A 24,898-nucleotide genomic window follows, 5' to 3' on the forward strand; every position below is an offset into this window, starting at 1 on the left:
ATTATCAATTTTTTGATACTATTCGTTCGATACAACTAGTATTGCATCCCGAAATAAATGCATTGCCGATATTTTTTATTTATTTTATTATTTTATTCGACTATTGTTTGATGAGAGCGTTGGGCGAGTGAGAGATATGTTCGTCGGACGTGCTAAGCGAATCATAGACATTTTTTCTTAAGATCCTATCTAAGCTCTCAAGCAAACATCGTCGTCGCCCAACCTCTCGCGCATACTATGCTGTCTCACGAATTAAGGACTGCATTCTCCAAGGCTCCGTAAAGGGAAGTGAGCTTGAGCACAAAGGAATCGCCTCTGAAAAGATATGCTGATATTGCTTGTGTTTTTACATTTTGCGGTCCTTCAGGAAGCATAGCGTCGCGAATTCCTGGTGAATATCGTGATGGCTTCGTATTTTCACACAAGGGAGTCGCGTTGGAAGGATCGTGGGAGGTGACGCAGAGCTTGTGTCGTCCTCCAGAAAGTCGATGCCATACATGAGTCGTCAGGCGTTTTATAAATAGATGACAGGTGATGGTGACATATCCATGAAACTCATGGGCTTTGCTTCGTCCGTGTCTTTTTACTCTCACTGTTTTCCTAGACTAGCAGCATTGCTACACTACTCTCAGATACTACACAGCATCTATGATCAAGATGGACTCCATAAGATTAACGCTTCGGTTCTCGGACTTTCTCAATAAAATCCACATTTACTACAGGAGGGCGGTATTCATAAGAGCGGATTATAGCTTAAGATCTTGAGGACGAAAAGATTAAGGATTCCATTTGTTGATGTAGCATCGCCTGATTTTTACCATGTACAAAAATGATAGTCTTTATTACCGTGGCAGACAAAAGTAAATTACAAGCTTAAAGAGTATTGAAAACGAAAACATAAAGTGTACGCCATTGACCCATTACATCTACGCCATATCTGTATCCACATCCACATCTGCATCCTCGCCAAGTCCAGATGCGCCTGCTTCGGATGTTCCTGCTGCCGCTGCCGCTGCCGCTGCCGCTGCATCCGCTGCTGCTTGAGCCTTCTTGCCCAGCTTGGGCTGCTTTTTGGCCTTGGCCTCCCTCTTCGGCTTGGGTTCCTTGGGCGGCTTTTCCTTGGGCTGTCGACCACGCTTGCCTTTAGGTTTCCCGGTTCCAGATCCAGAGGCCCCCTCGCCATTCTCGCCCGTGCCGGCATCTCCACCCTGAGCATCCATATCCGCCCACATCTCATCCAAGGTCCTGCCTTTACCAGGAGTCGCGGCTGCGGAGCTAGTGGGTGTAGATACAGACGTATCCTTGCCATCCATGTCCTTCTTGGACCGCTTACTAGGTCGTTCGCCCTTAGCCACGGCACCCTTGCGCGACTTGGCCTCCTCCTCCTCAACTTTACGTTTCAACTGCTGTTCCTGCAACTTGGTCGCCAGTTCGTCATCATCCAGCAGCAGCGACACAATCTCGCGAGGCTTGAAATCGACACTCTGCTTGAATTCGCCCCCTGAAATGACCACCTTCTGAATCTCATCCTTCTGCTTCGCACGTTGCAGGATCCTCTCCTCAATCGTGCCTCGGGTGATCAAACGGTACACTGTCACCTGGCGCGTCTGACCCAAACGATGGGCTCGATCCATAGCCTGCTGGTCCACTGTAGGATTCCAATCGCTGTCGTAAAAGATGACCGTGTCTGCCGCTGTCAAGTTGATACCTAGACCGCCAGCACGCGTACTCAGCAGGAAAATAAAGATTTCAGGGCGAGTCTGCCAATCCGTTACCATGTCTCGACGATCCGAAATCTTGGAAGACCCATCCAGACGTAGGTACTTGTACTGGCGATACGTCAAGTACTCCTCCATCAGGTCGATCATCTTGGTCATCTGGAAGTACACAAGTACACGATGACCCCCAGCCTTCAACTCCACCAGAAGCTTGTCCAGCACTGCCAACTTGCCCGAGTCCATCACCAACTGCTTCATCTGCGGCACCTCAATGGTCGAGTACCCCATCGAGCTCAGCGACGGCTCGCCCAAAAGGCCACGGCCACTATTGACTTGCCAGAGATCCATCATTGGTGCCACCTCCTTCTGCGATCCAGCCTCAGTTCTAAAGTCTGGGACACCCAAAAGCATCTGCCGGATCTTCGGGTCGAACAGCTGATCCTGCTGGTCGACCAAGAAGCCACGATCAGAGCAGATCATCTCGATCGGAGGTGCCATCACCTTAGGTCTGTATGCTGGCTCCATCATCGACAAATATTCTCCCAGCTCTGACTTTTCAAGTACGCGGCCGAGCTGCTCTGTATGACTGAGGAGGGACTGATTGTCGAGCGAGAACGGATCCGTGGTTTCACGAATCAAAAACTTTGCATAAGTGTTTCCTGGATATTGCGCCTCGGTGCCATCGTCGAGGCCATAGCTACGCCTCGACCGCATTTCGGCCATTTCGAGATGAAGTGCGAACCGGTCCAACAAATGGCCGCGAGCAATTTTGCTGGCCTGAGCAGGTGAGTAGTCCGAGAACCGCAAGAACGAGAATGTGCCTTCCTCTTCAAACATTGATTCTGCGATATGACCCGGTGTCCAGATGTTCATGAGTTGATCCAGATACTTGGTATCAGCCCCAGCATTAGACTGCTCGGATGGAATTCGCAAAAGACCGCCCTCGCGGTAAAATCGCTTGGGGATCGAGTACGATATCGTGCTTCGGGTCGTATACGCCACAAACAAATCGTCACCCTCACGGGCAATTGATGGTGTCTGGCTGAAGTAGCACAGGGCCAGAGGAGAGACGACATCTGCACGTTCAAACAGTTCGGGATGGTTGCACACTTTGCGGAATTGCATGACAAGGTTCATCAAACTGTCCACAGAGTCATTGTCGTCGAGCGAAGACGCCTTCTCCAAAAGCTCCGAAATTGAAATTTTCTCCTTGAGACCGCGGTAGAGAGCGCGCTGTCTTGCTGTCAACTCGCAGCTCACCTCAAGTTCAATCTATAGGCGATATCAAAAACAATAAAGACAGTAAGACTCCTGCGCTGGAGATGGATACATCATGCATATAAAAAAGAATATTGCTAAGTACCTTATCGCCCAGCTCGTTCTGGACATTCTTCTTGATACGACGTAACATAAAGGGCTTCAGAATCATGTGTAGTCTCTTCAACTGGTGCTCGTTCAGGGATCCCTTGTTTTCTGCATGTGACTCGATATCCTTGGAGAACCATTCGCTGAACTCTTCGTGCGAATCGAAAAGACTTGGCATGATAAAATGCAGCAAGGCCCACAGCTCCTGCATACTGTTCTGGATCGGTGTCCCCGTCAAAAGCAGTCGGTTGCGACAGTTGAATCCGAGCAGGGTCTTCCATCGTGCACTCGATGAGCTCTTGATCGCCTGTGCTTCGTCGAGAACCATGTACTGCCACTTGACGCGCTGGAAATACTTTTCATCTGAGACGACTAGCTGATACGAGGTGATAAGGACGTGGAAGGGCGCGTCCTTGTTGTAGACCTGTTTCTTGTTCCAGAACTTGCGCAAGATCTTTCGGTCCTTGAGGTTTCCCCAGTATGGCAACGCCTTCAGTTCCGGAACAAACTTCGTGAATTCTTGCTGCCAGTTATGAAGGGTCGACGCAGGCGCAATCACCAAGAACGGACCCCAGATATTCTGCGTTTCTGCCAGGTACGCCATCAACGAAATCGACTGAACAGTCTTGCCCAAACCCATCTCATCGGCCAAGATACCGTTGATGCCTTGCTCGTACAAGTTGGCTAGCCAGTTCATACCCTTGATCTGATAACCCTTCAGTTGGCACATCAGCATCTTTGGCTGCTCGATCTCCGTCACAGTCGGCATACTCGATGGGTTCTGGAAGTTCATCTCGTCCACTAATTGTATACGAAAAGAAAATCTGTGAGCACAAAGCACGAGTGCGATGTCTCGTATAGTTGCATGCAGCACTTTTTTGTGAGCGACTTACGGTCGTTCTGGTTGAGAGCAATGTTGGGTTTGCGCTCCTGATGCTCCTTTGCTTCCTCATCGAAAGTCTTTGTCCTTTGCTGGGCAGCTAATAGGGCTTGTTGAGCACTCCATTTCGCCTGCGCTTCTAAAGCCTCATCGGATGCCTCCTCAAAGTCGAGTTCGCCTTCCACAGGGGTGTGATTAGGATCCTGAGCAATGGACAGTTCGTGAGGTTCATTTGTAGGCTGCATCCTGACAGGCGCTGAATCATCGTCTGCTTCCGCTGCCTCAGCTGCGTTGCATATAAAAAAAAAAAGGTTTCGATCGATAAGTAACGATCTAGAAAGAATGCTTAGCATATTCGCAGCAGCGTAAATGATACTTACTTCCAATCTTCTTGCCAATGAAATGACTGTACAGCTCGGTCTGCGTGATCAAGAAATTGAGTTTGCGGGCCTGTCGTCGGGCTTCGCGCATTTCTTCTTCGATGCGAAGTTTTTCGATCGCCTCCTTCTCAGCCTTCTTTCTCAGATCGCGTTCTTCACGCTCATTACGCTTCCAGAAGAAGAGCATCTCGCGATTGGCTTTCCTTGCTTTAACGTGAACTTCCTTACTGGGTTTGACGGATCGAATCGCCGCCTTTCTGGCTTCCTTTTGACAGAATTGAGCAACTTTCTTGCAGTTCTGCATCCTGACTGATGTCACATTGGCCACAATTTTGGTCATCTATATCCATATTTATGTAAGAGTAGTACGCAAATCGTTATATACCATACTCTCAAGCATTCATACATACAATCCCGAAACAAAAGAAGGATGTCGAGCAAAATGTGCTTACCTCTCGAATCTGCTTGTGAGCAATAAGATCCCAAATGGCACGTCGTCTAGCTTCGTACTCCCTGTCTTGGCGTCGTGCCAGAGCCTCTTCATCCAGCTCAACGATCTGCTCAGATGCCTCTCTCTCATCGTCCGAAGCCTCAAAGTCAATACGTCGGTCGTTTCCATAGTCCTGATCATCGCTCTCGTCGTCATACATGCTCGAACGAGGAACATGCGCATCCTGATCTTCGTCATCAACTTCCTCCTGACCTGGTGCCAGTTCATTCTCCTGCGCACGTGCCTTGGCCTTGATGGCCTGCACTTGAGCCATGGCAGCTGCCTCCGCAGCCTCCTTTCGCTCTCTCCTCTTTCTCTCTGCCTTGGTCTCGGTGGGCACACCATCCGCATCTTGCTCACGCTTAACAGCGCCGTCTGCAGCTTGGCCAGCCTGCAATTTTTTCCGTCCGCGACCCTTTCCTTTTGTAGGAACTGGCTGGGGCTGTTGGGATGGCGCCCGCGATTCCAAGGAGGGTTCCCGCGTTCCGAGGAAGCCCTCATCGTCTTCTAATGGCTCGCCCGGATCTTCAGTAGTGGTTCTCGCGTCCAGCCGCTTCCCCTGCTTGATCAAGAACTTTTCATGCAGTTTCCGGCGCTTTCGCTAGCAACACATTCAGAACACAAAGTCGTGGGGTGTTAAGAAATCAGCATCGGCTGCTTAGTCACGAAGCAGAAATCATAGGCCATATCACAAATCAGAACGCATGTAAAAGAACCTACGGATGACTGCTTTTCATAAGCTCTTTGAACCTTTTGCCCGCGCTTGTGTACCTCTAGCATGTAGGTCATCAAATCCTTGGTCTGAGAGTAGTCCTCCTGATCTGAATCTGTATCGCCCAGATGAGGACCATTCATTCCATTCTCCTCTCCCATATCCAGAAGGGCATGTCGACTTGAAACCGCAAGTTCCTGATCGTCATGCATGCTGTCAGGTACGCGCTGTCGTTTCAAACCGCCATTGTTGATCTTGGAAGATGATTCTGCACGAGAGGCCCCAGCTGGGCCCGACTCTATAGTTGGTGGCAAAGCGGGACCCTCGAGCGGATTGTCCTTTGCTTTTGGTTTCCTTCCACGCTTGGCTTTGGCCTTGCCATCATCCGCTGGAGCTTCCTTTTCGTCGCTTTTGGTTTTTGCTGGTCGCTTTTCTGCCTCTGCTTTCGGGCGACGTTTAACTTGAACTGAAGGATTCTGAGACTTGCCAGCAGTGTCCTGCGATGCTGTCAGTGTCTCTGGATGCACCACCTCTGGCCAATTCTCTGTCTTGGTCGAGGTTGTCGAGATGGAATGCGCGTCCTCATGTGGCGACGATTCAACCTTTCTCTCATCACGCGGACGTATCGAGACCATGGATACATTGTCAAATGGATAATCGTCCGCGGCGGATTCCATCTCCCTGAATGAAGTAGGTTCAATTCTGGTAGTATTCCCGTACGACGCATTAGCCGGTAGATGATCTGAGAGACCATGGATTGGGAGCATCCTCGCTCTCTCTGCAAGCTGTCCTGGTCCACGAGCAGTCTCGTTATGACGCTGGTTAGTAGGTGAATCCGAGATGGGCGTCCGTTCTTGAAGTCGCATAGCAGGAGATGTCTCGCGTGGACTGTGTTCCTGAACATATTGGCGATAGGTTGACCTAGACCGATCATCCACTGGTTGCTCGTCCCTGTATTCTGGGGTGACATCTCGCGACTTATCGGCGCTCAAAAGCTGCGCAATCGACATGGCCGGCGCCTTTCTCTCACTTCGGTGCTGAACATGATTGACAGGCGATGGTGATCTAGAAGGAATGTATGTGGGGGCCCTGTACGAGGATGGCATCGCTCTATTATAAGTACTAGCCTCATACTACAGCAAACATTGACAAAGAATGGATCGTCAGTATGTCTAACAATGAAAATACGCTGGCACTTCATCGACAACGTGGATGATGGTAGAGCTGGCATCTTACCTGATAAGGAGCGGGAGAGTGACCATGGTGAACAGGAGGAGTCATTGTCCGAGGCGGCGGGCTTCTTGAGCGGGGTCCAGCCGTTGATGGGTTATGATAGTGGTGAGAGAAATACTGTTGTGCGACAAACAGGCAACGATCAATAAAACTGTTTTAAAACAATTGCCCAAACGACATAGCGTCCCTTCTTCTTTCACGAACCTTGTCTTTCTCAATACCCTCATCCACACTAGCTGATCTACGTCGATAACCCATAGGTGGGCGAGAGGTCACCTCGGGTGAGTGCTGCGAGGACCATGCTCCGGCTGATGCGTGAGCAGGATGGACAGGCTGGCGGGACGCATATGGCTGATAAGGCGATGCTGCTCTGAGCGGAGGTGGCGCCGGATTCTCGTACCGATCGGCTTGCATCGGCTGTCGCGACGAAGAATAGTACGCAGACTGTGTAGAAAATTGGAACAGAGCGCAAGGAATGTCTGAGTAACATGGGCCATTTCATATTCCTCACTGATTTGATCCAATTGCCATGGACGTAATTATCGGCTTACCTGGTGAGCTGCAAGAGGAGGATACTCTCGACCTGGTGCTTCGTGAGCGGGCCAAGATCGATACGAGGGGGCCCTGGAGGCGTGATGTTGCTGTTGCTGTTGGTAATGATGGTGCTGGCTCATAGCTCCACCCTCGCCCTCGGCATCTGAAGCATAATAATCTGGTCTATAGGAGCGTGCCATCTGTTGCTGCTGCTGTTGCTCGTAATAGTGGCGATAAGATATGTTTCCTGGAGGCGATCCATAGGGTCTTGGTGATGGCGATCGTGCAGTATATCTTCCACTACTGCTATAAGGATGAGCAGCGCGACGATCGCGATCCAGCATCTCTTGATCGTGTCCCGGTCCTGAGCTCTGGTAGATCGCACTATGTGTAGAGGACATGGGTAGTTGACCTGGGAGGGGCGGATAAGCGGCAGCTGCAGTCGAAGCCGGATGACGAGCCGTCGGGGCGACGATGGGCTCCCTGGATGACGAGGATCGGTAGATATCTCTATTAGTCATGGGTGGATAGTCGTGGCCGAGCTCCGCAGGATCGTACTCTCGACGCCGGTCCTGTTGATTGTAGCGATAATCTTCCTTTGCATATTCGGGATGACGTCCATAAGCCTGGCTCGAGCTGTAGTGCACTGGATGTGTTGGTGGAGGGCCAGAGGGGCCTGAAGAATAGGGTCCAGGAGGAGGGGGGTTGCCGTAAGATCCTGGCGAGGCTGGTCTGCGGTAATGAGGTGCTGATGAAGGGCCTCCACGTTCGGCAGCTGGTGCAGATGCCGCGGAGGGGGGATCGGGCGAGGAGGCGCCATAGTACGGCTGCCGCTGTGGGTTCATGATGGGATGCGAGGGAGGGGCACCCTGGGGATGGAGATGAGACTGAGGGGACGTGATGGAGAGTGGGGGCTGTGGATGATGGTGGATGGACGACCACTGTTGATGTTGAGGCGGATGTTGTTTTGCACCCTGGTACAAATCTGTCTGACGGGAGCCCTTTCGATCGCCACTGCTGCTGCTGGTGTTATTACTGTTGCTGTTGTGTTTCTCGCTTGGGTCGCTGTCCATGTCCAGGTCGATAGGTAGATCCGCTCCTTCCTTGTCCAAGTTTGAATCCTGCTGCTGGAAGGGTGGAGTTTATTTTTTGATGATGAGAGAGAAAAGAAAAGGGATGGATCCCTGGAGCGGTTGCCAGGTGGTTTATGACTGGTTTACGAGATGGGTACGGTGTGAGGAATAAGGTGTGAAGTGTTACGTGTGTGGTTGTGAGCTGTGTATGGGTGTGTGGGTGAGTGTGCGGTCGGTTGTTGTCTGATCCAGTCGATTGGGTTTTCCCATGCAACCCATTCGTGGAAAAAACGTGGATGTGGGTGGAACGTGGAATCGACTGAAAAGAAAAACCAGGCTTCTCCTCTGCAAATCGACAAAAAGTAAAAAAAGGCGACAGAAGGAGCGATGGGGAGGAGGGGAGGACTGGAGTGCGACTGAGAAAGAGGGAGCGAGAAACGAATAAACAATTTTTTGTTGTGTTGCTTGTCACGAACAAACGAACGACGAACGCACGAAGGCCATGATAGGATGGGCCAATCGGACGAAGGGACACCCTCTTTTGGATGTTGGATCGGCATTCATTTATATCAATCAATTCAACTATCCGATTCAATAGCACTTACCCAATCCAGTCCCAATCCCTATTTTTCTCTTTTACCCCTTGTTCTTATTCCTTCGTGGGACACATTGCTTCGGTATATAACTCATACCAACCCTGCTGGTAACATCGTACCGTCGACACAAAACTCCCCATTGCCGACCTGGGGCTGTCGTGCCCATCACGATATCTCGCCGTCGTTGTCGTGCCGAATTGCATTATCTCTGATCCTGCCAGGGTTGAGGTTGCACAGAGCGTGCGGCAGATTTCTCTCGGAGACACGTCATTCCGAATAACACGACCAACTCGGGTATAACGCGTCTTTCTTTGTCCTTTGGCGTCTAGGATTACAATCATCCCCAGAATTGATTGTCGTGGATACCACGTTTCTACCCGTCTAACGTATTAAATAAAAGTCATTGAATGTGCGGACTTCAACTATGGCTTAAATCAGCACACTGGACCCTGCCCCCTTCTCACTCTCTAACCAGTATTTTACTCATCGCTCCTTTGTAATATCGTATGCCATGTCATCTATCTCAGTCTTGACTGATTATTAAAGTGCGTGCCAGTCTATGATATTAACTAGGATGTATGAGTGCGTGTCGCCCGCTTCACTTATTCTTGTCCATGAAGATGTCTCTTGATTCATGCGTTTTTAATTTAGTCCGATGTATCAATGGTCTAGCTGCCGCCGTGTTGAGTCCAAGCATTTGGATTGAAAGGATTCGGAAAACAAGGGTGACTGCACCCAGTATGCACAATCAGTCAGGACTAAGCTAGAAACACAAATTACAAGGATGCGGTGCCGTTGAAGGCCTTGGCAACCAATAGCATGCACTGCCTCTGACCGCAACGCCCTTCCCGACTCTCCGTTATCTGTAGTATAGGCCAGGTCATGGTACTCAATACGCTTGACAAGGCGGTGTTATCTCAAGCGCTTTCGCTATGAATGTCGAGGAGTATTTTGGTCGAAAAAACACGCTATACCAAAGGGACCTACTAAAAATGAGACCAATATCTTCCCGGTTCTTTAACATGTCAAGGCAAAATCCACTGTGCTGAAAATGTAGGAAGTCAACCAGTAATCAGATTACGGTACTGCGCGCTATGAAAAGTGTATGGATTCGCGTCGTGTAACTAGTGCCAAGTTTGAATCCTACGCGGACTATATGTTGAGGAAACATAACTGTGTAGTTGCATAGCTTTGTGGATGCGAAGATGTAGAGTGAAAGCGCTAGAACATTGTCTACAAGCCATTTGGGGTTGACCCATGCCTACAAAGATATATTTTCAAAAAGATTAATTCCATCACAAGCTGGATCCCTCCGGTAGTAACAAAAGATAGTCTGCACGACGGACAGTGCTGCAGCTTGCACTCGACACACCTGTTGGTATCGATACATCCACGGCAGTGCCTGGAGCAAAGGTCAATAATAGTGCTTTTACACTATCCTGCTTGCAATGATCGCACGTGTATAAAGTGCAGTTGCTGCATACACTGGCATACTGCACATCAACGTCGCACTCGTAACATCATGGTCCATCCCCGCCTTTCATCCAGCCCACATTCGCTTGAGATGTAGCGCATAGGATATAGAACATCCGTACTCGATCTCGGCACTTATCAATCATACTGTGAATGTTGTATGCCTGGCTCTTGTCCTTCAAGTCCATGTACAGGTCCACGTCTACGCTTTTACCTGGTTTCTTCGCTGTGAGCACCAGTCCTTGTACCAATGAGGCTAGATTGACGTTCGGACACCGCTGGATCGCGGTGTTGCCAACCCCCCCCCCCTCCCCCCATAAGACCGACCGGGCGATGCCCTTTGCGGTGACATGTGTGTTGGAGATATCTATACCTGTGCTGTGCTGTGCTCGGTGCTTCATCGTTCCGTTGAGTGCTGCATCCGTGACGCGTGCCCGCGTGGCGAGACTCAGTTTCGACAGGTTCAGGTTGAGGCTATTAGCGCCGAGCCTGTGGGCCCATGCGACGCTCGAGATAGTGCGAGATACTCTCGCCGGACAAATAATATCTTCAATATCGAGGCGGTCAAGCACGAGGAGAAGAATGTCGAGTGGCAGCCCTTCCAGCGATGCAGTCTAACAAGCAGTCAGGCAAGAAGGGTGTGGATGAGCGTTGGGGCGAAGAGGGAAGGGAAAATAAATGGTCTTGTAACCAATCGTCTTTTGCGCCATCCCGGATACACAGCAAGATGGATAGCCAATAATGCGCTTCTCATCTTCATTTGCTGTTTATTTTGCGTGCATGAGAGTGGGGGGCACGACCTGGACACCAGGGGACCGCGCACCAGGATTGATTACCATATTAAAGCTGAGTTTGCATGTAAATGTAAACGTAAAATCCGGATATACGATAGATCGCTCATACAGCGCAGAGTACTACTATTATTATTTCTCGGCGGCATGTCCACACTGTAACTTGGTTGTTTGTGCGCATGAAAGCCAGGGCCCCTGTCAATAGATCCCGTTTCTTGCCCGACATTTGATGGTGATCCAAACCGACATTGAGAGCAATAGAAAAGCAGTCTGAGGGGCGCGCAATGCTGGCAAGTGAGGGCTTCGGGACTCCTCCTTCTTGAATATATCTCCATTTACCACGATATACAGCACTTGGAACACCGTTTTCATGGGGACTTTCGCGTTGGCTAATTAATACACATGAATTGAGCCTAAAGGGTCCAAAAAGGACTAGGGTAGTTAATCCCGAGCCAACGCTGAGGGCAAGAGCGAGGTTGAATATGCATTCAGTTCCCACCCAGGTCCCAGATCCAGAACAGAAACTATTCTTCTTCTTTCCCTCTCTCCCACTCCAACACCTACAAAGGGCAGAACGATACGTATATAACTAGGAGGAGCAAGGGCAACCATTTTCTATTGGGGAACATTTCTTCACGCAAAAATCAGCAAATCCACAGCATCCGTGCCTTCCTCCAACCCTTCTTCTATTACCACTGTCTCAAGCGCGTCGAACCCTGTCGACACTCGATGTCACTGCCACATTCCTTTGTGCCGCCTCTGCTGCTCCGCACAACAGGTCGATCGCTCTTGCCGATGAGACCAATCCGTGTCCCGGATACGATTTCATCCCCTACAAAGAAATAATACAGCTCATGCAAACGGCCGGCGTATGAGATATCAACCCTTATCTCTGCACTGCGACCGCGTCCACCTCGATCCTGATCAGCCACTTTGTCGGTCAGTTGCTCAGCCTCCATCGCACCCGCATCTTCAAGGGCGTCGAGTCTTGTGGTACCAATGGCCGAACCACTCTATATCTGTTCCACGCGTTTGACAGGAAGGATAGCAACATAGCTCCTTATGAAAGGTAGCAATCTCAATCCTTTCAAAGCTGCCGCAGAGTTGAAAGTTTGGTGGGCAGTGCCAGGATCGATGCTCAGATAGGAACCTAGTCCCCATCTCGCCGACATCAAGGCCTAGATCAGAAGCTACTTGTAAGTCAATGTCCTTGCTCCGACGAGTGACAGGCTCGGCGCATATGCCATTAGAAACGCCTTCCTTCAAAGCATGAAGAGGGTCGAAACCGTGCAACTTCATGCACCTCCTACGAGAGGTAGGAAGAGGTGGTATGTCGTCTCCCTACTCTGATTGCTTTGGTCTTTACTCTGTTACTGCCTTCTAGGGGCGCTTTTTAAGGGTACCTCGGCACTCATGACTTTCTAAACCATTGGCGGCGGCAAAGAGAAGGATATGTTTTCTAAAAACATGTTCGGATGTATACAATAGCAGTAAAGCTTTCCATTTTTATTTTTATTTTACATCGACTAAAAATCGTGCCAGAAGCTGCGTCAGTCCAACTGCACGTCGATCGCGTTGTACGGCGGATGTAAACGAACGTGCAAAGAAGGTGCTTTACAAGGAGCTACATTGCGGTACAGACAAGGGAGATGGCGCGCGCCTATTCAAGATATGTCGTTTCTTCAAATGTACGGTCTACCTCTATATGAGGACTCCGATTCAAACCACAGAGTAGCCTGCAAATTGTCGCTCTCGTCAAACAGACCGTCAATAATACGCAGCTTGGGCCAGTGCTCCTTCATTCATTTTGCTTCTTACTGTCCAGTTTTTAACTCCTTCAAAGAAATCTTCAGCGCCTATAGATCTTGCAGCTTGTCGAGCTAGTCCAGCCCACTTTCGAATGAAATCTGCTGACAGTCATAATGGCGGTCAACCTCCCATACATCTTTACATCCTCTGCTTAGAAACAGGCGACATGGCCCAGGCATAGTTCCACAAGCTTGACGAATCGTCGCAGACGCTCGCACCCTCGACGGTGGATTGTCCGTCCTCGACCAGAGTTCGCCTCGTGGACAGTAGGTTGGCACGTATTCCCTTTGGTATCGAGGGTCGCATCCGGCCGAAGAATGTCCGTAGCCTTGATCCTGAGCACCCTACGAGAGGATCCGCATCGCCATGGTTTGAGAGCATCAGACACTGGATCCATACCAACAAAGCCCTTGAACCATTGGCTTTGATCGAAAGGACTTTAGATGAAGCGGACTTCTCTCCGCTGAAGGTCGATAGGGTGTGCAGATTAGGGCAGGACGAAAGGATCCGCTTCAGAAGGGCACTGCTGGGAGAGCAGCATCAAAGCAAGCGAAAGCCTTTCGGCCGTCGAGCTGTACTTGGCCAGTGCCTCGCCTCGCACGATGGGACGTCAAAGTCCACATTGGTTGACGTCTACACAACCCTCCTGCCCGTCCGGCATGCAGAGAGTATACGAGCAAAGGCCGCGTCACCCAGGTGGACTCACTGGCAATGTCAATGCTGTTCAGATCCAGGATCTGAGTCTCCACGGCAGCGGCCATACCTAGGATTACGGCAAGGTCCTAAGAGCCATACAACGTCTGACCCTCTGCGCGGCCACATCGCCTCCAGGGCCGAAATTCGTTCTCGTCACACGATAACGGCACCACGTTCGACGCGATCCTGCACTTGAGCCTGGGCCATCCGACAAACTGGCATCTGCAAGGAGCCACTGCAACTTGGTTGAGCATCGAGACAGTAGATGTTTGAAGGTGAAAAGACTGAGGGGCCCTATAAATGTAAGCTCCTGCAGTTGTGGCACCAAAACGTCTGGGACGATCTCCGAAAATCTCATCGCTATCCAAGTCCTGAGAAAGCAAATACAGTTTCCTGATTCCGGAGCAGTGCTTGAGAAAGCGACAGAGGCGGTCCAATGCCACCGATTTCTTCGCATCATCGCTTTCCACCATAGCAATATGGTTCCAGTGCTTCTAGTCTAGTCTTGAAGCTGGGGATCTCTCTGATCCAGGAGGGCCGTACTTTGACAGCGATGACTCGGTACACAGCACTCGCTTCGAGCCGGCCTCTTCCCCTCTTTGTCGTGGATGGACCACTCCTTCCAAAATTAGATGCTCTCTTCCACTGAAGGACATGGATAGTTCGCAATAGCTGCATATACATGCTATCAATTGCCTTTCAATGACCCGCTAGTCTATCTGCCTGTTTGGCTATCTTTCGTATCGCTAATGAAAATTGAAAGTGTGCTAGGTCTCCTGTCCTACACCTTTTTATTATCTAATGCTGTTTTCCTTAATGCTTGATGTACTCGTACTTTTCCCAGCCGACGCGGTCCAGGGTATCGATCTTTCCAAGGACCTCCTTCTCCATGCTCTCTTGGTATTGGGCCATTCTATCAAGGTATGAGGGGATGAAACTACCGAGTATGCGCACAGCCAGCAGAGCCGCGTTTGTGCTGTTGTTGATCGCAACTGTTGCTACAGGGACACCACGCTAAGGAATGAAAGGAAATCGTTCATCAGTTGTTGTCAAAAATGAATAAAAAAGAGCATGAATTACGGAGTACATAACTTACAGGCATCTGAACGATCGAATGCAAAGAGTCGACACCATCCAGCGTGCTTCCACGAACGGGGACGCCAATGACCGGCAGCGGCGTCAATGCCGCAACCATACCGGGCAAATGGGCTGCTCCACCAGCACCCGCAATAATGACCTTGATTCCACGCTTATGCGCCATCTTTCCATAATGATACATTCTCTCGGGCGTCCTGTGCGCCGATACCAATGAAAGCTCGAACGGAACCGACATCTTTGTCAAAATCTGCGCCGCTGCCTCCATAACCTTCAAATCGCTGTCGGATCCCATGACGATCGAAACCAAAGGATCCAGATTGAAAGGAGATTCGTCCTTGGGGTCCATGGCCAGGACCATGGGCAAGAGCCGGTCGTGGACCTCCTGCATCGAATCGCCCACCACAGTGATATGGCCCATCTTGCGTCCAGCCTTGCATTCTTTCTTGCCGTAAAGGTGTGTGGTGGCACCGGGGATGCCATAGGCGAGCTCGCAGGCGAGGTAAGTTTTTTCACCAGCTCCGAGGATGTTGAGCATGCCGGCAGCTTGGACTTTCATCTCGGTCGAACCCAAAGGCAGGCCGAGGATGGCACGGAGGTGGTTCTCATACTGGGAAGTGTGCGAGGCCTCAATGGTGTAATGTCCAGAGTTATGGGGACGAGGGGCGATCTCGTTCAACAGGATCTCACCTAGTAAGAATCGGGAAATGCATATATCGTGAGTCAACAGACAGTCCATCGAAAAAAAAAAAAAAAAAAAAAAAAAAAGTCCACCTGGGCGGGAGATAAAAATAGTTGCCCTTACCATCCTTCATCAAGAACATCTCGACTCCAAAGACACCGGCTCCCGAGAGACTTGAGATGGCGTTCTCAGCAACCTTGCGAGCCCTCTCCTGGATCGAGGTCGAGAAGGTCTCGTCCGAAGTGCCCGTCAGTCCACGACCGACCTGAGCGGGGGCAAAGACCAAATGGCAGATGCTGTTCTTATGAACGGTCTCGACAACAGGGTACGAGCGCACCTCGCCAGTAATAGACCGCACGACCATGACAGCCAACTCACGATCGAACTTTGCCCATCGCTCTGCATATAGTGGCACACCTGGGGCCAATTTGGATCGAGCACCTGTGAGATCTTCCTCGGATCGGACCACATAGTTGCCTCGGCCGTCGTAGGCCATGGTCTTGGCCTTCAGCATGAATGGGTATCCGAATTGCTGTCCTGCCTGCTCAATTGCCTCCTGGTCCGGACAATCCAACGAGTCTGCGAGGGGGATGCTATGTTTTGCAAGGTGCTGCTTCTGAAGGTACTTGTCCTGAATCAGCGAGATGGTGGCAGGCGTTGGGTGGATAGATTTGCCCGAGGCCTCCAACTCCTTGAGGACGTGGGTATCGACATGCTCGATCTCGACGGTAATGACATCGACGGTCTCTGCGAGCTCACGGATCTTGGTTGCATCCTTGAAGGATCCGTGCAGGTGCTGCTGGGAGGCGTTCAGCTGCTTGGCAGGCGAGTCGACAGGCTCGTCGAGGATCGTGAGGGAGATGTTGAGACGGGATGCAGCCTCCTGGACCATGCGACCGAGCTGTCCACCACCGAGGATTCCGACCTTGCGAGATTCCATTGCTGTTGTGGATTGGACGATGAGTGTTGTCTGTTTCGTGAGAAGGCGAAGGGTGGGAATGCCGGTTGATCGAGAGAAGAAAGCGCTCGCTTCCAGAGCGATAAGAGTTTTTATTTTGCTTTTTAGATTTGCATGTTCCTTTTTGGGTAGACCATTTTTTGCGGGGAAATTCTAGGCTCGATTCCAGCCCTCTCTTATTGTAATTTCCTTATTTGTCAATTCAATGCAGAGGGGCTGGTAAAAAATGATGGGTCCAAGGCCGACATCTTAAAAGGAAGTTGATTAAGGGGTAATACTGGGCAAAACATGCAATAACAGAGTAGTCCGCTCCTTCGCTTGCACGGTGGCCCTGCCTTGAGTACAGAGCACCGGCCAGTCATCTCAGTCTAATCATCTTCAGCTACTCCATTCCTGTCCCAATGACGAACCCTGCATCAAACATTGACACCCCCTCCCCTCCTGCGCATGTCACTGCTGACGGTAGTCCGCCGTGGGCACCACGTGTGGAAAGAACGAGTAAGTGGAACGCGTCGCAAAACGCGTTGACGAATTTAAAAAAAAATCTACCCCTTTCTAACCTCGGCACTTCCTAGTTATTGTATTGGACTCTCCCTCCCCTCCTGCATCACCCACAGCTCGATTCTCTGACCGCGCTGTACAAAAACGACCGCGTGTGGAGAGAGGACGTAAGTAGAACGCGTGCCAAAAGCCGTCAGTAGAAACTACACTGGAAAAAAAACTATTCTAACCATGGCATACTTCTCCTCTCTTATCTATTTGCAACTTCCCATTAGCCCTCTCTACCAGCCTAGTGCCCGCCGACGAGGTGCTCGAGTCTCAATTCGTTTTCGAATCCTTTGCTGGGCAGGCACAGGCGCCAACATTTGCCTCTGTCGATGACGCCCTGCAACAGATCCTCGATATGATCTCCACTTGTGGCTACACCCTGCGCACCTTCTTGCTTGCAGTCTTTGACTCAAAAGGCACTGCTATTCGAAAACGGGCCAGATTGTTCTACTCGAAAGGCGGTCCTGGGGCGATGGTCGATTGCTGGAGTCAAGGTCTTCGACATTCTTCGAACGACGAGTCCTTCATGACGGCCGTTACAAACACGGTTATCGATCGAGCACACACCGAACTCAATGCACTCACAGCACTCCAGAGCCTGCGACAACCGACCACCGAGATTTCCAGCGAGTCTATCGAGAGTTTTTCGTTGGAGCATATCGAAAAGCAGCTCCAACGTACATCGCCCAATATCGTACGAGTCTTGCAAGGATTCGCACTCGCTAACCACAAGACCTCAGACTTAGAGAACACTTCATTCGTTGCTACTATCGGCAGCTTGCTGCTGCATCATCGGAGCCAAAAGTCAAACTATTTTCAGATGATGATTGGACTCTTTTTGTACAGCACAGGCTGTCCAAAGCGTGTGGTTACAGTGCTCTCCCAGGCGGGACTATCCGTGAGCTATCAGACGATCTGTAACGCCCTCAGAGCACTTACAAAAGCGGCCCTGGCTAAGGTGCAGTCCATGGTCTTGGAGCAGCCATGGTTCCTGGTTTACGACAATATCAACATCCCGAATAGAAAATACGACCAGCGTGGCAACAACATTGACACATTCGAGAATGGGACAACAGCAACCGTTGTGATCGGAGAAGATCTTGGCCACCCGCAGGCCCCAGCTCAGGTTCCACGGGATCCAGTAACCTTGATGGATCTCTTGCCAGATAACGAGAACCGAGCTCATTTCAGGACTGTCTCTCAATATAATCTGGTGCACGTCCTACAGCGGCACTTCGATATTTACAACCGCCGTTGCTCGATCCGTATCCCAGCTTTGAGCCCTCTTCCAGTGAAGCGCACAGAGACATTTCCTATGCCAAGTATGAAGATCGACCAATCAACTGTGGAAGGCAACCTGGAGATCATCGAAACGGTCATGAAGAGTGCACTCAAGCTCTCAGATGAATGGTTTGATGGTGACGTACGGGTCGTTGTTGCAGGGGACCAGCTCACCGTGTGCAGGGTAGGATCCCTAAAGAGCTTGCGTGGAACAGACATTACGAGGTTCGCTCGGATGTCATGGGCAGTGCCTTTAATGCAACTCTTCCATCTCCAAATGCTACTCTGTAGCACAATTCTTCGCACTCACTACGGATCAGTCTCGACGCCGGGATCACTGGCTTTCAATATAGCCATGCTGGAGCGCAAACGTGTCAATCTGGACACACCCGATTTTCACGCTGCAGACGAGATTCTCAGGAACACTTTCGATGCTATGGTTCAGCGATTGTGGGAGATTGAGCTGGGTACGGAGGATTTGGGAAGTTTCGGGAAGGACACGCCAAGATTGGACGACTTCATCTCTGAAATGTCCGGAACCATTCGCCGGAAGTATTTCAGCAACTCGTCTGAGCTTGCTCAACATTTCAACAATGTGGATGTCAATGCACTCTTGTTCCTCAGGGATATGAATGTCTATATCGAACTTTCGGCAGCCATCAAAGCTGGTGACATCAAGCGTATCGAGGAGACACTGAAGCTGATTGTTGTGATGTTCCAGGCAGGGGGTACCAAGAATTATGCCAAAGAACTCTTGCGTCTCAGCTATGGGATTTGCTATGCATGGACAGAGCAGGAGAAGGCCGCCATTTTATCGTCTTGGTTGGTCAACACCAAGGGCAAGGAGAATTCATGGATTCCTGCAGACTTGTACCAGGAACACAACAACCTCTTGACAAAGACAATCCATGCGGCAAAAGGAAGCAACATGTCCTGGGAAGTACTGGCCGACTCGGTTTCAATGAACATTCGCCTGTTCTCTAGGATCGCCGAGCAAGTTGAGACACAGTACGATGTCCTCCACTACAACAGCAGCTTCCACTCAACAGTATCAGCAGAGATGGACATTCAAAAAATAACCCTGTCGCTCAAAGAACACAAGATTTTTGCTAACGCACCTCGTGAGGACTGGTCCGACTTGCCACTTGCGAAAGATCTGCTTAAAGAAGGCATGAGAAAGCTGGTTGCAAGAATGACAAGACTCGATGAGTTCATCAAAGGACTAGAACATGAGGTCGGTAACGGAGAGGCAGATGATACAGCTGAGGATCTTGAGTTAGAACGAAGCCAGGCTGAGCAGTTTATTTCCTCATGCGTAGCTCCTATGCCGAAGTAATAAAGGCCGATATGGTTGAACTACACGGGCAATACCATTCGGTTTCTATGAGTACCTAATAGAATGACCTACTATCGAAGACGCTTGGTTCTTCCGTCACGGAAGCTTGAAGCATTCGAGTTCTTAAAGGGATCTCGCCGGTTTGGTATGCTCTGTGGTACTTGAGGAGCTGGGACGAGTGAAGGTTGACGAACTTCAACGGGGCTGGTATTGAACTGACTCACTTCACCATCCATTTCCTTGTTCAGGGAGATGAGAGTGCTGGCGAGATGCTCCAGCATCCATGGCTGTAGGGGCGTCCACTCAATGATAGATTTAATCGACTCCGCAGATGTGACCACAGCTGACTTCTCGCCAAGCTTATCAACAGACTCGTCTACCATCACGCAGCATTCTGTGAAAAAGTCGCAGAGTGGCGAGTAATACTTCTGGTACATCTCACGTCTCCAATCCCGTAAAGCTGCTTTGGCGAGTTCCTTTTGATGTTGTGTACGCCTTGGGGTTCGCGCCTTTTGGATGCAAGCAGCTGTGCTGTCCTTGAAGACGACAAGACGAGGCAGATCGGACGTTTCCAGTAGGGGGTGACAAAGGTCACAGCAGTTCCCGTTAGGCAGAACCTCATTGCCAAACACCTCGTTGAGGACCTTCCTGCGACATTCTTCTGTAGTGATATATTGGGCCAAGTGGGGATCGCCGAAAGTGGTCTCGGGTGAGGGTCGTGGTACGACTAAAATTCCTTGGCCTTGATGTTGAGGGCAGCGAGCTGCACGGCCAAGACGCTGCACCAGTGATATGATACTGGAAGGACACTTGAATTGAATGACACGAACGACATCGCTGATGTCACAGCCCATTCCAGCCGCCTCAGTAGACAGCAGCAACATGATATCGCCTTGTGCAAATTGCCTCATGATGCCTTTCTTGCAGTCTTCAGACAAGACAGAATGGTAGGCGGCAATCTTGGGCTTTAGAACATCAGACGCCAACTCTCGCAGATACGAGAGGGCTTCAGTGGTCTCAAGGCGGGTCTCGAAGTAAACGATGGTCTTCTTGACGTCGGTGGTGAGAAAATCGAGGCATCTGAGCCTCACTTTGGACTCGAAGTATCGCACTTCTAACCTGACATTGGGGCGATCATTGCCGACGTTGAAGATGGTGACATCCTGACGGAACCGAGCCTTGCTCCTGACATCCTGCAGGGCTTTAGCCGGAAGCGTGGCAGACACAGCAACCATCGCGACTCCTGGAGGTAGCTTCGCTCGTAGATCTCCAATACGGCCATAGGACTTCCTGAATGTAGTACCCCAGGTGCTGATACAATGAGCCTCATCCATGATCACTGCAAGCAATCGACCTCGCCAGCCATCGTTTTGCCAGAGATTTTTAAAGCGCTGGCTCTGAAATATGATCTCCGGCGTCATGAAGACCGCCCTGTAAGTTCCGTTCACAAGTTTGTTGAAGGTATCGTGTTCCAGGTGACCACCAGTGAGCATAATAGCACTGATATCCAAGTCTTCCAGCTTTTGCCGCTGCTCCTCCATTAACGCCTTGAGTGGAGATATTACGACAATGACGCGGTCGGTCCAAAGTATCAAGGGAAGAAAATACACGAGAGTCTTGCCCCATCCGCATCCAGCGATAAGTATGCAGTCTTGAGCACGGCCGATACAATCAACAACCTTAAGCTGCAAGTCCTTGGGGGTAACTTGAAATACATCTTGGCATCGTTTAGTGGTATCCCGGGCAAGGAGAGGGCTAATGGGAAGTTGCAAATAGATAAGAGAGGAGAAGTATGCCATGGTTAGAATAGTTTTTTTTCCAGTGTAGTTTCTACTGACGGCTTTTGGCACGCGTTCTACTTACGTCCTCTCTCCACACGCGGTCGTTTTTGTACAGCGCGGTCAGAGAATCGAGCTGTGGGTGATGCAGGAGGGGAGGGAGAGTCCAATACAATAACTAGGAAGTGCCGAGGTTAGAAAGGGGTAGATTTTTTTTTAAATTCGTCAACGCGTTTTGCGACGCGTTCCACTTACTCGTTCTTTCCACACGTGGTGCCCACGGCGGACTACCGTCAGCAGTGACATGCGCAGGAGGGGAGGGGGTGTCAATGTTTGATGCAGGGTTCGTCATTGGGACAGGAATGGAGTAGCTGAAGATGATTAGACTGAGATGACTGGCCGGTGCTCTGTACTCAAGGCAGGGCCACCGTGCAAGCGAAGGAGCGGACTACTCTGTTATTGCATGTTTTGCCCAGTATTACCCCTTAATCAACTTCCTTTTAAGATGTCGGCCTTGGACCCATCATTTTTTACCAGCCCCTCTGCATTGAATTGACAAATAAGGAAATTACAATAAGAGAGGGCTGGAATCGAGCCTAGGGAAATTCCGCCGCTGTGGGAAGAGCTTTGTACGGCAAGCACCTTGTACGTGCCACTGCGCGTCTTGCCATAGGCATAGAAAGACGCGTCGCTCTTCTCCTTTATTTCATCGCTAACAGCTTTGATCTGATATAGCATGCAGCCGCATGTTTGAGTCAATGTTTCGCTACCTTCCGAAAGAAGGTGTAGAGGTAGACACCACGGCCCCAGGCGTTTTGACCGAGCAAGCCCGAGACGCGACAACAATCTTATCGACCCACGGCCAATGCATCCCGAACCACCCATCCATCGCCTCGCTCACTCCTTCTTCCACATCGATCCCCGAACCCGCAATCGAAAATTCCTTTAGCTTCTCCAACGTTGCCAGCAGCTCGATCCCTGTCCCGAGCTGCAGTCTCAAAAACGACTGCCTAATATCCAGCACCCTCAGCTGTGTTAGCAGCGACAACTGCCTGTACACCATCCGCTCTGCCCACACAGCATGGTTTGCTTTGTCGCTCTCGCTATCGTCGTTGCTCTGAGCTGATCCCTGCTCCCGGTTTAACCCTTCAGGTACTACGTCAGCCTCCACCGTAGACGTATAATACTGCAGATCCCTTGGCCCCGCGACTCCAAATGCAACCGACAATGTCTCCAAGCTTTTGCATCCCCATGGCACTAACGTGCGCGTCCTAGGATCGACCATATCCTCGACCTGCAGGGTCATTCCCTTGATGCGCAGATGTACCAATCTCGTCGCAGACTCAAGGAATTGTTGTACAGTACGACTCTGCAGCTTGCCCATATTCGCCTGCGTGAGATCCAGTCTCTTAATCTGTGGGCAGTAGTATTGGAGAGCAGTGAGCCCCACGTCTCCAAACCGAACAGATTCGACGCCTCGATGGAGAAACGTTGGCAGCTGCTCCAGTAGCAGACTATTTGGGCAGTGTATGTTGACGTTATTGTTACTGTTATTGCTGCTGTCATTGCTGCTGTCGCGCTGGTACGAATTTGTAGAGTAATGGTTGGGAGGGCCGTGCGACCTTGCAGACTGTTGGGGAGGTCGTTGTGGGAACAAACACGCATCATTCTCCCTCACAGACTGAGCAGCAGCTGAACCCAGTGCCTCGAAGTCCTCCAATGGCGAAATCTGTCCATAATCGATCATCGTTACCGACTCAAGGTTCGGACACTGCAGCAGCAGTACCCACAGCTGCGCACTTGTTAATCCTCGAGCGTCCAACTCGAGCGACTTAAGCGAATACCCCGATCGCATCCGGCAGCCTTCCACTTCCTCCACATCATCACCAGCCCCAGTAGCACTTTTATTCCCACAACTTGCCGCTGTGAGAAATTGAGCATTGGTCCGAATACAGCAATCCTCCAGGCTTGGAGATACCTTGAACAGCAACTCCATCGGAACCATCTCGCGTCTCATGCAGTTCGTGTTCTTCAGGCTCAATTGTCGTAGCATCGGTGATGATTGTTTGAGCGTCGTCAGAAGTGGGGTCAGCTCAAAGGGCCCATCCAGAACAAGGGACCGTAATGAGCACGCATGCTCGAAGCCGAGGTTTTGGATTGTTGAGGTTGTGGGAAAGGAAATCTGGGATGGAGCACGGTAGACGGGGTGTCCAAGGGGAGGAGGGTATCTGCGTGCGAATGGACGGCACATATCTGGTTGGCGGACTCGTTGGCCTTGCTGTGGTTGCTGTAAAGATGGCAGCGTTGCTAATGATAGCGGTGCGCGCTCGCGGGAGACGTGATGGTATTCCCACCATTCTGTGTATTTCCACTGGAGAGAGTGGACCCAGTGAAGATTGGTACTAAGCGTCGAGAGAAAGTCAGGTTGGTGGCGGCTCTCGGAGATGGCGATGGCTCTCCAGAGACATGGGTTGAAGGTTAGATGCCAGACGGAAGAAACCAGAGTGCAGGTGTAGAGGTCGTGATGTGTGAGAAACGGAGCAAGGCATAGAAGAATATCGGGTAGGCGAAGGGCTTCGTATGTAGCTGAGTAGGATAACGATGTCGATGTGGATGATGAGGTGAATAGGGGGTTGGATGGCGTAAGATCCGTATTCAGGGTGCATGTGTATGATGCCGGTGTCATTGCTAGCTCGAGAAGAGAGAGTGGTGCACCAGGACGAGAAGGAAGAATGAAATGAAAAATGCACGCTGGCGAGTGGATGCGGAGGAAGGAAGAAAGATGGATATTGTAGAGACGAATCGATGGGTAAGGAGCAAAGGAGAAGGAGAGGAAAAGAAACGGGGAAAATCGAAAGAAATGAGATGAGAAAGGGCTCTGAAGGAGGAAGGATCCTCACGAGCAATGGCATATGAATGCTCTGGCATGAGTGTGAAATTATATCCAAGAGAGTCAAAACGCCGCCCCACAGCTAACAAAAGGTATGCCTATTTGCGGGATGGGACTATTTTGCAGATCCGTGGAGGAGCGCAATCCATATATGTCAAGGCCGCGTACTGGAGAAAGAGAAAGAAAGAGAGACGCGAGAGAAGGTGGGTGTGACCCATGCTACCGGTGCTCATGTGTTTGGTCTATGCCCCGGCTAGTGCATTCTTTTTTTGCACGCGCTCACTCGCTGCATGCATGTATGTAAAAAAGAATGATTCAGTAGGCTGACCAAAGGCGGAATCCACAATTATCCGTCGCGATACTCTGCCCAGCAATGCCATCCATTCACATCTGATTAACATGCCCTTACTTCTATTTTGGGTATCATAAAAACCATCTAGGCCCCTGCATCTCGGTTCCATAAGCCTGCCTATATCTGTCTGCTCCCGGTTGCATTTCAATGCAGGTACTCAACATTGTTTGAAGTTACACAGCGCGGTTTGTGGGTCATCGCGCATGTACTTCTAAAGGGAAAAGAAG

General features: G+C 50.5%; 5 protein-coding genes across 5 annotated transcripts; 1 reads left to right on the forward strand and 4 right to left on the reverse strand.

The window, feature by feature from the left end:
• Positions 1-926: 926 nt before the first annotated feature.
• BC939DRAFT_398311 (SNF2 family N-terminal domain-containing protein) lies at positions 927-4,683 on the reverse strand (the record flags this gene model as incomplete). The annotated part of the gene is made up of 4 exons (XM_051552417.1): positions 927-2,990; positions 3,082-3,884; positions 3,977-4,249; positions 4,344-4,683. The coding sequence occupies 4 exons, from the start codon at positions 4,681-4,683 to the stop codon at positions 927-929; spliced, it is 3,480 nt and encodes a 1,159-aa protein (XP_051411089.1).
• Positions 4,684-5,259: 576 nt separating this feature from the next.
• Positions 5,260-8,519, reverse strand: BC939DRAFT_198614 (uncharacterized protein). The gene is made up of 5 exons (XM_051550589.1): positions 7,330-8,519; positions 6,983-7,222; positions 6,782-6,895; positions 5,550-6,678; positions 5,260-5,434 (listed from the first exon to the last, which is right to left on the reverse strand). Exons 1-5 carry the CDS (start codon positions 8,383-8,385, stop codon positions 5,412-5,414), a joined length of 2,562 nt encoding a protein of 853 aa, XP_051411090.1. The 5' UTR covers positions 8,386-8,519; the 3' UTR covers positions 5,260-5,411.
• Positions 8,520-14,492: 5,973 nt separating this feature from the next.
• BC939DRAFT_412125 (phosphoribosylaminoimidazole carboxylase) lies at positions 14,493-16,599 on the reverse strand. Its single transcript, XM_051552948.1, has 3 exons — positions 15,651-16,599; positions 14,847-15,535; positions 14,493-14,764 (listed from the first exon to the last, which is right to left on the reverse strand). Exons 1-3 carry the CDS (start codon positions 16,465-16,467, stop codon positions 14,564-14,566), a joined length of 1,707 nt encoding a protein of 568 aa, XP_051411091.1. The 5' UTR covers positions 16,468-16,599; the 3' UTR covers positions 14,493-14,563.
• A 214-nt stretch (positions 16,600-16,813) lies between these two features.
• BC939DRAFT_198630 (uncharacterized protein) lies at positions 16,814-19,687 on the forward strand. Its single transcript, XM_051550590.1, has 3 exons — positions 16,814-16,983; positions 17,103-17,153; positions 17,262-19,687. Exons 1-3 carry the CDS (start codon positions 16,887-16,889, stop codon positions 19,649-19,651), a joined length of 2,538 nt encoding a protein of 845 aa, XP_051411092.1. The 5' UTR covers positions 16,814-16,886; the 3' UTR covers positions 19,652-19,687.
• Positions 19,688-22,011: 2,324 nt separating this feature from the next.
• Positions 22,012-24,385, reverse strand: BC939DRAFT_454780 (uncharacterized protein). Its single transcript, XM_051556106.1, has one exon. It carries the CDS (start codon positions 24,113-24,115, stop codon positions 22,196-22,198), a length of 1,920 nt encoding a protein of 639 aa, XP_051411093.1. The 5' UTR covers positions 24,116-24,385; the 3' UTR covers positions 22,012-22,195.
• Positions 24,386-24,898: the final 513 nt, after the last annotated feature.

The sequence above is a fragment of the Gamsiella multidivaricata genome, assembly GCF_025024155.1.
Source record: "Gamsiella multidivaricata strain RSA 2152 chromosome Unknown BC939scaffold_42, whole genome shotgun sequence".
Lineage (NCBI taxonomy): Eukaryota > Fungi > Mortierellomycota > Mortierellomycetes > Mortierellales > Mortierellaceae > Gamsiella > Gamsiella multidivaricata.

Excerpts from the sequence above, each read along its gene's own strand:
- BC939DRAFT_412125 (XM_051552948.1), bottom strand. The coding sequence starts at position 16,467 with ATGGAATCTCGCAAGGTCGGAATCCTCGGTGGTGGACAGCTCGGTCGC. Across the intron at positions 15,536-15,650 it reads GATGTTCTTGATGAAGGATG|GTGAGATCCTGTTGAACGAG; the intron begins GTAAGGGCAACT and ends GATTCTTACTAG. Across the intron at positions 14,765-14,846 it reads ATTCGATCGTTCAGATGCCT|CGTGGTGTCCCTGTAGCAAC; the intron begins GTAAGTTATGTA and ends TTCATTCCTTAG.
- BC939DRAFT_198614 (XM_051550589.1), bottom strand. The coding sequence starts at position 8,385 with ATGGACAGCGACCCAAGCGAGAAACACAACAGCAACAGTAATAACACC. Across the intron at positions 6,896-6,982 it reads AGGGTATTGAGAAAGACAAG|TATTTCTCTCACCACTATCA; the intron begins GTTCGTGAAAGA and ends GTCGCACAACAG. Across the intron at positions 6,679-6,781 it reads ACTCTCCCGCTCCTTATCAG|TATGAGGCTAGTACTTATAA; the intron begins GTAAGATGCCAG and ends TGTTTGCTGTAG.
- BC939DRAFT_454780 (XM_051556106.1), bottom strand. The coding sequence starts at position 24,115 with ATGACACCGGCATCATACACATGCACCCTGAATACGGATCTTACGCCA.
- BC939DRAFT_198630 (XM_051550590.1), top strand. The coding sequence starts at position 16,887 with ATGACGAACCCTGCATCAAACATTGACACCCCCTCCCCTCCTGCGCAT. Across the intron at positions 16,984-17,102 it reads ACCACGTGTGGAAAGAACGA|CTCGATTCTCTGACCGCGCT; the intron begins GTAAGTGGAACG and ends CATCACCCACAG. Across the intron at positions 17,154-17,261 it reads ACCGCGTGTGGAGAGAGGAC|CCCTCTCTACCAGCCTAGTG; the intron begins GTAAGTAGAACG and ends ACTTCCCATTAG.